At 41.3% G+C, this 14,107-nt stretch overlaps 1 protein-coding gene across 1 annotated transcript; it reads right to left on the bottom strand.

Moving 5' to 3' along the window:
- Nucleotides 1-1,820: 1,820 nt before the first annotated feature.
- Nucleotides 1,821-5,029, bottom strand: LOC129099127 (cytochrome P450 1A1). The gene is made up of 7 exons (XM_054608304.1): nucleotides 4,903-5,029; nucleotides 3,504-4,429; nucleotides 2,942-3,068; nucleotides 2,762-2,851; nucleotides 2,521-2,644; nucleotides 2,281-2,367; nucleotides 1,821-2,163 (listed from the first exon to the last, which is right to left on the bottom strand). Exons 2-7 carry the CDS (start codon nucleotides 4,341-4,343, stop codon nucleotides 1,920-1,922), a joined length of 1,512 nt encoding a protein of 503 aa, XP_054464279.1. The 5' UTR covers nucleotides 4,344-4,429; nucleotides 4,903-5,029; the 3' UTR covers nucleotides 1,821-1,919.
- Nucleotides 5,030-14,107: the final 9,078 nt, after the last annotated feature.

The following is a 14,107-nucleotide window of genomic DNA, read 5'->3' as shown; positions in this document are numbered from 1 at the left end:
TACACAATGAACAGCATAACAGAGTTACAACACATTCAATGTATATGACATAAATGATTCATATAATCACAGTAGTAAGCAGAGTAACGAAGGAGAAAATTAAGAATGCTTATAAAAGCAGCAATGACTATAGTAGAATTAAAGTAATGATATAGGGAATAGTAATAGTAATGTGACTAATAATAATAATAGAAGTAGCAGTGGGTGTCTGCCGGGTCACAGCAGGAGGCACGACCACGGTCCAGGGACCACAACGATTCGTGGAAACCTGCGAGGCGAGAAAGCAAAAAGGGCTTCAGGGTGGAAGCAAAGCTAATATGCGTAATGGTGCAGGTAATAGTAATAGAAAAAAGGAAGAAACCTATGGGAGAGCGACAGAGGAGGGATCCTTCTCCCAGGATGGACAGAAGGCAATTGATGTCATGTGTACACAATGAACAGCATAACAGAGATACAACACATTCAATGTATATGACATAAATGATTCATATAATCACAGTAGTAAGCAGAGTAACGAAGGAGAAAATTAAGAATGCTTATAAAAGCAGCAATAACTATAGTGGAATTAAAGTAAGGAACTAGGGAATAGTAATAGTAATGTGACTAATAATAATAAAAGTAGCAGTGGGTGTCTGCTGGGTCCCAGCAGGAGACACGACCACGGTCCAGGGACCACAACGATTCGTGGAAACCTGCGACGCGAGAAAGCAAAAAGGGCTTCAGGGTGCAAAGCTAATATGCGTAATGGTACAGGTAATAGTAATAGTAAGGAGGGAGAAAAAAAGGAAGAAACCTATGGGAGAGCGACAGAGGAGGGATCATTCTCCCAGGATGGACAGAAGGCAATAGATGTCATGTGTACAGAATGAACAGCAATTAAGAGCTCACGCGAGAGCTCTAATATAGTACGACATGGTTTAACATTAAAACACACCATTTACTGTATCCATCTTAATGTTATGGACATCACTGTGTTGGAGAATTAGTTTTCTTTCAAATCAAGCAAACAATAGGAACAAGATGGTCATTAAAACATTGTTTATTTGTGTGGCTGATTTAAGGATCCCATGTCCTTACATGCTATACAATCATCGATACATTAGAGATACAAAATATAAAATTGTATCGGCTACTAGTATATTCCATAAAAATCACTGGAACTCTTTTGGTTTCCTGATATTTCAAATAGATGCACAGCAAAACTATTTCACCTCAAAACAAACACTAGTCACATAAAAAATGACTTTATAAAATACAAAATAATTTGATATACACACAACAAAAAAAAAATCACATTTTGGGATACAAATATAGCTTCAGTGTCTTACATCCACATTATAATGGAATCAAAAATAATTTGCTTACAGGTGTAAATTGTATCATAATGTAATATCTGCTTAGTTCAATGTCCCGTGTCATGGAGGAAAACAATCGCAACAGTAATGCCCATCCGGTAAAACATACCGCGTGTCCCAAAGTTGAACAAGGAAACTTAGTCTCTGAGTGTTTTACAACTTCTTAATGGGAGCAGTTTTAGTTTAAAATACACAGGAGAAGTGGGTATCTCCTTATACTTCACTGAGAAGCACCAACCATGTGCAGGAATATCTCTTGGCGAACCAAAAAAAAAACATGACAAAGATATGCTCACACAAATGCAGACATCTCTGACAATCCGCAACAAGCACATTTGAATTATCTGCTTCATTGCCCTTAGCTCTGTAGATCAAATTCAGCATCCGGTGCCTTTACATCCTGAGGAAGATGCTTCTTTCACTGACCGATATCCTAACAGTGACCCCCCCCTATACAGTTTTAAGAGTCAACGTAACACCAGCTATTGAGTCACACACAGTGTAAATAGCTTCACTGCTCACTCCTGGCTCGCATCGTTGCTCTCAGGTGGCAGCGCTTGTGCTTCATCGTGAGGCCGTATTCGGGGTCATGTCCAGCGGCTCTCCTGGCAACCGGTGGAAGTGCAGCTTCTGGACGATGATCGCCAAGAAGAGGTATACCTCGTTTCTTGCGATGACCTCGCCGATGCAGCGCCGCTTCCCCATGCCGAAAGCCATCACCTTCTCACCCTCCAGCTTGTTGACCTCGGTGCCATCAGCGCTCAGGAAGCGGTCCGGGTTGAACGTGGACGGATCTTTCCACAGCTCGCTGAAAGGTGCAGAGGATGTTAAAAAATAAGATACGCTGTATAATACACAATAATGAAACTGGTTTATACTAGGCAGCTGAGTCAGTCATCTTCAACTGTTTTAATTAAGAACTTACGGATCGTGGTTGACCTGCCACTGATTGATGAAGACGCAGGTGTCTTTGGGAATGAAGTAGCCATTGAGAGACGTGTCTTTTGTGGTGCTGAAACAAGGAAAGTACAAAGTGTTAGTCCTCTGCGTATTTACATGTTTATATCTAGGTGTACGTGCTTGTGTTGGTCCTATGAGTGTTTAATATGTAATCGACACACTCATTTCCACCGGCTCATGCATCTAAAAAGGAGATGAGGCTCACCAGTGAGGGATGGTGAATGGCAGGAATGAAGAATGGCGAAGGATCTCCAGGATGAAGGCCTCCAGAAAGGGCAGGTTGGATTTGTCGGAGAGAAGGGGACTGCGATCCAGACCCACTTGGTCCTCTAGAAAAGTTAAAAGAGATCCAAATGAGTCTTTACTGAATTACTTGTTTTGATACCACTTTGCGATATGAATAGAATATCCGAGGAAGTATTTGTGTACAGTACAGCTGTACTTACTCAGCTCTTGGTAAAGCCTTTCCTGCATCTCTGGGTACGCAACCAAGTACATCACTGACCAAGACAGGGCAGTGGAGATGGTGTCAAAACCTGGAAGATAAACACACCCTTTGTAAGGACCTTTTATTTATTCAGTCACTTATGATCAGATCTTTCAACATGTGGAGAAATCCAACTTACCAGCTCCAAACAGGTCATTGACAATTCCCACAATCTTCTCGTCTGACACCTGGATGTTGGAGTTCTCATCCAGCTTGCGGTCCTCGCAGTGATCGATGAGGGAATCGGTGATGTCACGAATGTTGTCCTGAGAGAATATGATCGCACCATCTTATTAAATCATTCATATGCAACAATTGAAAAAAAAAAGAAAATGGGTGAAAAGTGTGGCATTGTTTATTAAAGTACTACCCTGAGCCTTCCTCGTAGCACTTATTGTATTCGTATTAGTTTGTTGCACTTAATGTATTCGTATTAGTTTGTTGCACTTAATGTATTCGTATTAGTTTGTTGCACTTATTGTATTCGTAGTAATTTGCCTCTGCACTATACTTTTGCTCTGGTTTATGCTCTTAGATGCTTGTATAAGAAAGGAGATGCACTTATGACTTCTGGTGACTAGTAGTTCTCTTGAATACCTATGTTGAATACACTTATTGTAAGTCGCTTTGGATAAAAGCGTCTGCTAAATGACTGTAATGTAAATGTAATGTAATGTATAAATGTGGAGGAGACCTTGTACCTTGTCATAGGTGGCGTAGTGCTCGGTGACAATCTTCTGTATGAAGGTGTTGAAGCGCACGTTGATGTTCATGAACTTCTTCATGGTGGTGCTGGGGAGGAACTGGAGAGCCGGGATGAAGTCGGCCGGGTTGCCGCTGCCCACCACCTGGCCGAACTCGTCGCTGAGGTTCACCAGGTTCAGCAGCTCCTGGTGGTCGTGGTTGTACCTCCGGCCGAAGCACATGCCGCAGATGACGTTGGCCACGGAGACCACGATGTGTCGGAAGGGGTCGAAGCTGCCGTCTGTGGCCATGACGGACTCCAGCTGCTCGATCAGGTACTTGCCCTCCTTGCAGATGTGCTCCTCCAGGATGCAGGAGTACTCCGGGGTCGTGCCCTCCAGGGTGGAGAAGGAGCGCAGCGCGCTGTAGGCCAGCTTCCTGCGGGCTCGCCACACGCCGGCCTGGTCCGTGCTGAAGGCCAGGCTCTTGCCGTCGTTGATGAGCCTGAAGCTGTACAGGTCGGGTCGGCCGGCGAAGTCGTCCCCTTGCTTGACCAGGGCCTGGCGCAGCACTTCTCCGCCGCTCAGCACCACCACGGGCCGCATGCCGATCTGGATCTGGAAGACGTGGCCGTAGCGTTTGCTCATCTCGGTGAGGCTGAGGTAGGGCCGGCTGCCCACCTCCAGCACGTTCCCGATGATGGGCAGGGGCTTGGGGCCGGGCAGCCGACGGAGCCCCTCGGGGATCTGGGTGTGGAAGAACTTGAGGACCATGTAGACCAGACACACCGTGGTCATGGCTAACAGACTCTCAGACACCGACACGGCTCCGATGAATGGAAGTATCATAAGCACCATGATGACGACTTCTTCTTCTTCTTTTTCTTTTCTTTTTTCTTTTCTTTTTTTTGTGTGTGTGTTTGTTAAACTGGCTTCTGCACAACCTGGAAATTAAATAGGAGGAGCATTAGAGCGGTGAAGACAGGGAGGAGGAGGAGGAGGAGGAGGAGGAGGAGGAGGGGGAGAAGAAGGAGAAGAAGTGTTGCGCAACATGTTGACTGCATGCACCATACAGTTTGAAGTAACTGGCTCACGGCATGTGCTTGTTATTAATTGGACTCTATAAGGTTTGCATGCTGCAAAACAAACAAAAAAAAAAAAATCCAAAACATTTCACAATGCTATGCAACATATTGGGCTACTTTACTCATTAACACAACGCAGTGATTCAAAAGAAAGAGTATGTTTAAAAAAAAAAAAAAAAAAAAAAAGGTTAGGGTTGCAACTGCAAAGAACAGACACTAACCACACTTATTAACAGCAACGGTTGCAAAAAAAACTCCACCCAGCACTTTGCTTTTATCACTCTGACATTGTCTGCTCAACTCTGTTCATATTGTGCATGTAATAATCTTACCTTAGCGGAGCGGCAACGGAGCAGCAATGCTTTGATCCAAGAGAGATAGTAAGAAAATAAATATATAAAAAAATATATATATGTATATATATATTTATCGTTTAGTAGAGTTAATGCCCGAGCTAACTCTCTCAATGTCTCCAAAACTGAGAATGCGCTCCTGCTCTTATAGTGCGCTCCACAGCTTCATTGGCTGCTCCTCATGACGTAATCCCCCTCCCTCACTCACTCTGTTTGTCATGAATGAAGTTTAGAACAGAGAAAAGGTGTGTGTGTGTGTGTGTGTGTGTGTGTGTGTGTGTGTGTGTGTGTGTGTGTGTGTGTGTGTGTGTGTGTGTGTGTGTGTGCTGTGTGTGTGCTGTGTGTGTGTGTGTGTGTGTGTGTGTGTGTGTGTGTGTGTGCTGTGTGTGTGTGTGTGTGTGTGTGTGTGTGTGTGTGTGTGTGTGTGTGTCCCTGCAAGACTTCATGTCAATGAAGAAACTGCATATTTTACAGTTGTTGAAAGAAAGCTTTTAAGTTGCTTTTAGGGTTTTAAGATGCAAATTATTATTATAATTTATTTTTTTCAATGAAGAAATGACATCTTTTACAGTTGTTGCATATTTTACAGATGTTGAAAGAAAGCTTTGAGGTTGTTTTTACGGGTTTTTGAAGATGCAATCATATCATTAATACCTTTTTTTATTTATTTATTATTTTCATTTTTTTTTTTTTACAATGTCTTGACTACAATAAACGTTATGGTTTAAATGCCTAAAATATCCACGCTTTGATCTCATCTGTGCCAGCTCCCTGACGCAGGGACCTGATACATCTTACTTGTGATCATAATAAAATAAAATAAATTAAATCCACTCGGCTATCAATATTTCACACAAATTAATTATGTGGTTAACAGCGATATGATGCGATATGATGATCCGTAACAGCCATTGCTTCGACGAGGTGATACATGTGTTGTGTGTATTGAATGACTTGTATCAGGGAAGCTTGTTGTGAACTTGGTGGTGAAATTGATTTTATTGGTCAAAACCGAGACAAATTATTTGTCTTTTGCAAGAAAAAAACAAAGTACAATAAAGGATTTATAACCCTTAATATTAGGACATCTTTCCCTCTAGAACGAATGGAGCAGTGAGTTGGCTTTTTGACTTCTAAAGTCAGTCAATCAAGGTTTTGGTGCGTGAGAATAGGAGTTGTTTTTTTTTTTTTTTTGCGACACCTTCCACATGCAGCTACCACCCAGGCGGCTTTAAGTCCTCATGCAACAGTCAAATGCCGTGTCGTGCTTGTTGTACCTGTTAGTTATCCGCTGGAGTTAAAGATTGACCAGTTGCGTGAGAGCTCGCAGTGATCAAACCCTCACCTCCCCTTTGAGGAGGATGGGTGAGGTGGGGGTGTGTGTGTGTGTGTGTGTGTGTGTGTGTGTGTGTGTGTGTGTGTGTGTGTGTGTGTGGGGGAGTGCAAGGGTAGATGAGTTCAATACCATTCCTCTGTCTCCTTTGCAACCTGTTATATACCCAGATGGCATTTTAAGTAGCTCTGTGGCTTTTCAGGGACAACAAAAAAAAACAAAAAAGAAGAATATCTGATAACTTAATATCTAATGATGATCTAAGAAATTACAATTATAATCCTTACTAATTTGTCTAACCTTTTTAATATTTCAAGCTATATGGGGTCTGCAGCATTCCCAACCTCTGCCAGTCCCTCTGTCCGGACTCATTGTGCAACAGGTGTTCAACGAGAATCTGAAGACAGATTTAAAAGTGTGACTAAACGTCTGAACAACACGGTGCAAGTATGATTATTGATCGGCTTTGTCTCCAATGTCCACAGTTTAGCAGCTTCGATACCAAGTCATTTATTTCAACAGGATTTTCAATAAATTGATTTTGAGCTACTTAATCACCAATTACACATTTTAAATGGATGAATCTATGTTTGCATTGACCATTTTAATGGATCGTCTTTGTTAGTTGAATGATGTCATTAAGGTTCTTGGAGTTATTTATTTTTTTACATCAGTAAGTTAATTTGCACTAATAGTTTATTACATGCATTGGTTACTTTATTGTACTGAGCTTAACCTTAGAGACACCATAGTATTGCAGGTTTTTGAATCTGATAGCTTCACTGTAAATTTACGTTTTTGGATATTTAACAATTATATTCATCCCCTCTGAGATTTGAATCAGATGATATGACAATGAATGGATGAAGGACTAAAGTATACTAGATGTCATTATTATACTAATTGTGTAAAAATAAAAAAGACACTGACACTTCTATATCTTTAAAAGGAAATCAAGTCTGTTACCAATGACTGCTACACAAAGACATTTATGTTTTCTTTAGAAATGTGAAGGCTTATTATTTTGAGCAAAACTCAACAAAATGATTAGGGGTTAACTCTTGTTTGCCTGTCTTACATTTGTGTTTAATTAATGTTAATCTGTCATTGTAACAAACAAAAAATGAAAATGAAATTTAAAAAAAAAAGAAAAACCTGCTTCACGGCTTAAGTTTACCCATGCCCAACATGTCGTCACCCTCAGATGAGGAACATTTTTCTTATATGATATTGATGATAAAATAACGACAGCAAGTTATATATAGTTAAAAAAACAACAACACACAGTTGGATCATTCTTGGTTGTTTTTCATTAAGTGTACACAAAACCGCTGTGTATTTGAACTCCAAGTTACTTGTTTGTTTTTTAGAAATATCACACACACATTTCAGGTAAAAAAACACCCATTTCCAGGCATCAGAACACCACGACACCAACAATAGTAGAGCTATAAAAATCCTGAAAAGAATTTGGATTGAGTGAAAAGTCCAGCAGGTAAAAGTTTGGGTTGCGTATTTTTTTTTTGTGTGTGTGTGTGTGTGTGTGTGTGTGTGTGTGTGTGTTGACTCTCCGGGGACTCTCCGACGTGCGCGTGCAGCAGGTTGCGTGAGAAGCGGAGCCGCCGTCCAGAGGGGAGGGTCCCGGTCTCTCCTGGACAATCCTAAATCTGCTTGGTCAAGTCACGCGAAGCCGGCAGCCTCTGGAAAAGACACAAGGGTCTTAAACCCGCAGAACAAAGAGCACAGACCGCCAAACTCTCTCTCTCTCTGTGTTTCTCTCTCTCTCTCCCTTGCTTGGGCACGAAGGTGCACATATTTGGCGCTATAGCTTCTGTAAACGCGAGGATCTTGGGGCTTTGGAGTCATGCAATCTGCCACTCAGGCTTCATTCACTGCAGTCATGCAACCCCCACATGTCGAGGACCCACCAAACAGCAAAACAAGTTATGCAAACTGGAAGTTGTGAAAAAACACACACACACAAGGTGAACTAAGGCGACCATCCTCGCACGCAGAGAGTCCTCGGGCCAAATGATGAATAAGAGTTCAGGTTTTAACTTCACGTCAGGGCAGGGAGAAAACGAGAATAAGAGACGTTGAATTTCAGCAGTGATGTCATTCTCCACAGTTATACACGATACAAACAAACAAAGAATATTATTATTGATTGATTGATTGATTGATTGATTGATTGTCTTTATTTCGAACATGCAAGCAATAAAAAACATGATTATTAATCAATTAATGATTATCAATTGATTATTAATAGATGAAATAAAAAATAAAAGAGACAACAAAAGAACACACAAAAGAAGTAAAATTTTAAAAAAAAAACTTTCTACATGCTCAAAAGGGGGTTATTATGAATATCATTAATTAAAAATAATAATATATACCTACAAAATAAATAAATCCATAAATAAGGGAGCTTAATATGATCATTTTGAGAACACCACAGCTTTTTATCCAATAAATCACACAGCTATACACTGAAGGCCTTTACAATAACATACTATTTGTAGCTCAGTGAGCTCTCCTTGGCACCTCCTAAAGCACATTACAGCTGCAACAATATGCCACAAATAATATTCCTAAAAAACAACGCAGTGCTGTCTGTGTGCTTCGAGGACACAATGCTGGTGGTGCCCTTTGTGACATCCTATCGGTCTTGTGGCTGAGTAAGTAAAAGAAGAAGCCATGTCAGCAGTGCTACAATGATCAACACACAAACCTATGGGGGGGGGGGGGGGGGATAACGCCTCAGTAAAATATCATTCAGTACAGTGCAGTGGACCTCAATGCATTTGAAATCTAGAGGCACGTGGGGGTGTGATTGTGGTCCTCTGGGATAAAGGTGAACCTGATTAGAGATGAACACGCACCACGATGGTGGATGGCCTGCAGGTGGGGGCCGGCTGCATTCTCAGCAGGCGCTCAGGCTGCAGGAGTGCGTGTCAAATCCCAGCAGGTGAGTGGCATTCGCAGCTGGAGACGGGGCGACTGTAAATGTCGCATAACGGTGCTGAAAAAAAGCACATTACCCCCCTTTGATTTCACATTTTAAGGAACTCAGGCTTCAATTGCTGCAGCCAAAGCGAGTGGGAGAGAAAAGAGTAGGGGAGTAGAGCTGGAAGGATGTGAGTCAGTGGGGAGACTCTGCGGCGAGGTACTCTCCTAACTTTAAACAGATTAAAGAGATTACAGGCTACTACGGGAAGTGAGGAGCAGTGTACTACTGTCTGCAGAGTTGACCACAGCCAAAGCAGCGGCGGGTCATGTAAGGATTCACAGGATGAGCTGGAATGCAGAGCTGGAGGTGTGTGGTGTTAGTTTCCTCTCTGTCCGTTTGAAAAAAAAAATGTTTTGCCCTCAGCCATTTACCTCCAAAATTCTTGGACATAAAAGCAGGTGTAATGACATGTGAAGGTTGTTAGTTCCTACTCACGCAAAGGCTGTCACGCACACGCCTTCAGAGCAGGTGTGTACCTCCGTTTTCGCATACCGCCGCTGTCAGGAGGTTGTTTTTTTCTTTGTGTTGGTTTTCATGATTTACCGAGAGCTGACTGAATGAATGCGCCTCTGCGGGCCTGTCACGAAGCGACAAAACCTCTTCAAAACACTTAGATAAAAATAACGATAATGCAAATTTTGTTCTCGAATTTTACACGACCAGTGCTTCTTCTTTAATGCTTATACACCTACTTTTTAGGGTAGAAAATGAGATAAAGATGTACTCCTAAAACCTGATCAAAATAGAATACCCCTCCTTTAAATTCAACGACATGGTGTTCTTTTTTTTTGTTTAATACTTCCACACAGTACTTCCTTAAATATCAGAACATGTCCTCAAGTTGCCCGGCTGATACGCTCTCCAATAGACACTGAAGTCTTGTCCTCATCCTGCACTGCTGTGCTGATGAGCTTCAAGGAAGTCAAAATAGGAATTTCCCTTCAACTATCTGTAAAGTATCACTGTAAATTTAGCTGGAAACATCAGAACTCTTTGCCAAAAGTTACACATACATGTTTGCGAGTATGCCAAAGGTAATAATTGTCTTTTCTTATATTTATTATTTAACCAAATATCAAACATGGGCAGAACACTGAGGCTTTGTCATGCATTACTGTTTGTAATCTGTAACTTGGATGACATAATTAAATGGGTGCTCTGCAAATTGGTGTTATAGTTCCATAAAAGTGGGGGACTAACAGGCAACGTTACTTGAAAAATGTAATCAATTAATCATTACACATCACAAAAGTAATTGCATTATTAATCACTCAACAGCAGAAGTGATGAGTTACATTACTAGTTACTTTACTTTTGTCATTCAGCACAGCTTTTACAAACCGTCGGCACACACGTCACATCTTTTGTGTTGACAGCATTCAGAAAGAGAAACCCACAAAATGACGCACCCTCAAACTGTGAACAAAACTAGGTGACTAGTGAGGACACACAACATGTGAACTTTGGAGTTACTAGAAGTCAAGGTTGTTCTCATTCCCATGGAGTCAAATACCGATGCTTTATCAAACCCGTCGGCGTCTGATACCGACGCACAAGGCGTCCTTTAGCGTCTGTATGAGACGCAACTGGGCTTTCAAGAAACTACAATGTGAACCCATCATTATTAGACACTTAGAGAAAATGCTCCAGGAGTTTGATGATGTACGGAGAAAATACGGAGTGGGGGTGGGGGTGGTGGTGGTGGATGGCTTATTTCGTAGTTACATTAGTAATGTTTGTGACATGTTGTCCGTACTTATGTTACGTTGTTTACTTAGTTTATGTTCTTATCTTAAACCCAACCATGATGTTTGTTCTCAACCAAACTAGCTTCCCATCCAACCTTAAGAACCTGTGCCAAGCTAGCATGTCCGGGAACAGGCTGTCCACTGAACACAGAGTTCACAAACTGATATCAGCCCTTTCAAATTTGAATCCCATTACGCCCCAAAATTGCTTCCGAGTGACAGGTAAAAAAAAAAAAGAATTGTCAAAATCTAAAAGAAGCAGAGTCCTAGATAATGTGTATTCCCTACTACTGGTCTAGCTCTTGGGCCCTACATTTCCCATAATTCCTATCAGTAGCATCTTTCATGAGACCCTCCCTGCCTCATCAGCGGGTTTACTTCCCTTCAAACTTCCTAAAGCTCCCGCCAGAGCCACAGAGCACATATGTTATTAGCATTAGGAGTAAACTGAACTTCATGTGTAAAGTTGGTGGAGTGCTCCTTTGATACTTACTCTCCGTTAGTTGTAAATTCAAATGCCAAACCTTTACTCAAACATAAATGTAACGACACTGCTGCTCCACTATCAGAAAGAACAATGGCTCAACCACGAGGACGTCAGTGAACGGGCTCCTGGCCTTGCGTGTGCCTGATCGGGCAAACCTTAATAGGATTATTTTGGACTGCAGGTCATGACACCCCACATGAATGTTGCCCATGACCTAATACAAACGTGCAGCGTAACCTGATCACTGCCTTGAATTAGAATTAAGAATTTAGAAAGGAGCCAAAACGGGCACGATTGGGTCGGATTCTAAAAAAGTTAGTTACGTTTTTTTGCACATCGCCTCGAGCTCCACAAAAATTCATTCCATATTTTCCAGTACACGTTAGAATCTTATCTTTTGCATGCGATGTGGTCAAAGTACTCGGTTTAACAGGGAAACAACAACACAACTCATTGATGCATTGAGTGTAACACATATATACTGTACTATTTATTGTACATACATTTTTAGGGTTATTTGTAGTATTGGTACAGTTTCTTTTCTCACAATCTGTCCCTTTTTAGATTTACCTAAACCTTTCACTGTGAATTTACAAGTAAAAATAAAGAAGTATTGACAACAACATGTGCTTTTACTTTGGAACTTAAATCAAAAGTTAAGTAGTGAATGGCAGAATGGTCCCCAACAGTGTCATTTCATTATAATATTGAATAATTACTACCATTATGTAAGTTGTACTTTAATGTTTCCTGCTGTTGTGTGCTAATTTTAGCTACTTCTTATATTATCCTTTCCTATAACATTAAACAATGCATTGTGTTTTATAGATGTGTATTGTATATTTATCTGAACATAACTATAGCTGCTCAAAATGTAGCATATGTGAGCAAAAAATGGAAATACTCAAGTAAAGTACAAGAGTGATAGTTCAAACCGGGAGGATGCTCACGCTCATGACGTAAGAAATAGTTTTCTTGTTATACGGCACTAAATGTGGTGTTACTTTTATCACCTGAGGAAAAGCGAAACCACCCTCCAATTTCAAAGAATAATTGCAGAATATATTAAATAATATCACCATAGGTTACACACACAAACACACACACACACAGACACACACACGCACACCTATACTGTTTTTTTCAGTACAAGAAAAGCTCAACTTAGCATTAAACGCAACATTTCATGCTGCCTCGGTTTCAAGATCTCATCCACTGATGCTTGAAAGAACTTGACGTTGTGAATTTGGTCGTTTTTCTCCAATATTGCAGATTTTAAAGTTGAAATAACAATAAAAGTAACCCAACAATAAGTTTTATTGAAGCAGTGTAAAATCCGTTTCAAGCTAATGTAGAAATTGTACTCTAAAGCAGACATATCATGCTCATTTCCATGTATATACTTGTATTTGGAGTCTAAAACGCTCCGTTTTAGCGCGTTTAAACATTACTAGGCAACAGCTTGGATCTGTATTTAATTCCGGTCAGCTGATGTCATTCACACACACACACACACACACACACACACACACACACACACACACACACACACACACAGCAACCGGAAATAAACTGGCACACATTTGGAATGTTTACTTTTAAAACTGTGAAATGGTCTATATGTTGTATCGTTGTGACATCATGACAACACTGAATTCCTGAAGGCTTGTTTTAAAGGCACAGTGTCCATGGATGGAGCGTTTTAATACTGCCACAGTATTTATACAGCATTTGGAATTGATTTATAATGAAAAAAACTTGAAAATAGAACTTTTTACAATAAGGGACCTGCGTTTCTAAACGGTTGTGATGTCACAACTAAATATACAATAAACTGTTTCACAGTTTTTTATGTATACATTCCCAAATGTGTCCCCTGCATTATATGTGACCTTTAAAGCTCAGCAATTTAAATTAAAAAAAAGAAGAAAATTCCTGTTTTTTCCCCCCCTTTTGATGTTCACTTCCTTATTGATTTCAGGATTAATGAGATATGAGAAGACAGTTGTTTATACCCCCAAAAATACCAATTTCCTGCTGTTTACAGGACACAGTCAGATCGCTCTTTCATCAGCTCAGGTTGAAAACAGAGGCAATCGATAGATAACTGGGGGGTCAGGGTGGGTCATCACGTAAGCACCAGAATCAGCTGATCAGCCCGCTGCTGATATGCCTTTTTTTAGAGGCAACCGTGAACTCAGCACCAGCACGATGGAGCGTCGCACTTATCGTGTGTGTGCGTGTGTGTGTGTGTGTGTGTGTGTGTGTGGGGTGGGGGGCACTGAATCACCTTCCCTTCCTGACCAGGCGTGAATAGCAGATTAGTAACTGAGCTAGTCTCCCCCTCCTCCTCCTCCTCCTCCTCCTCCTCCTCCTCCCCCCTCAGCCCTCCGTCCTTATGCAAGCCGGTATTTGCACTCTGCTGCACTAACAATAGTTGCGTGCGGAAATATCTCGGTCATCCATCTTTCTGTCACCTCTCCCTTTCGCGTGGAGCACGAAGGTGTCATAACTGAGCGTGATAGGCGAGGCAAAGGAAGGCCAGGTCATAATGGGAAGCCCCGTTAAGTAGCGTGTCTGAGGGGAGTCATGACCCACGCAGGAAG

The sequence above is a fragment of the Anoplopoma fimbria genome, chromosome 2 (assembly GCF_027596085.1).
Source record: "Anoplopoma fimbria isolate UVic2021 breed Golden Eagle Sablefish chromosome 2, Afim_UVic_2022, whole genome shotgun sequence".
Lineage (NCBI taxonomy): Eukaryota > Metazoa > Chordata > Actinopteri > Perciformes > Anoplopomatidae > Anoplopoma > Anoplopoma fimbria.
This window is presented reverse-complemented; position numbering and strand designations above follow the sequence as displayed.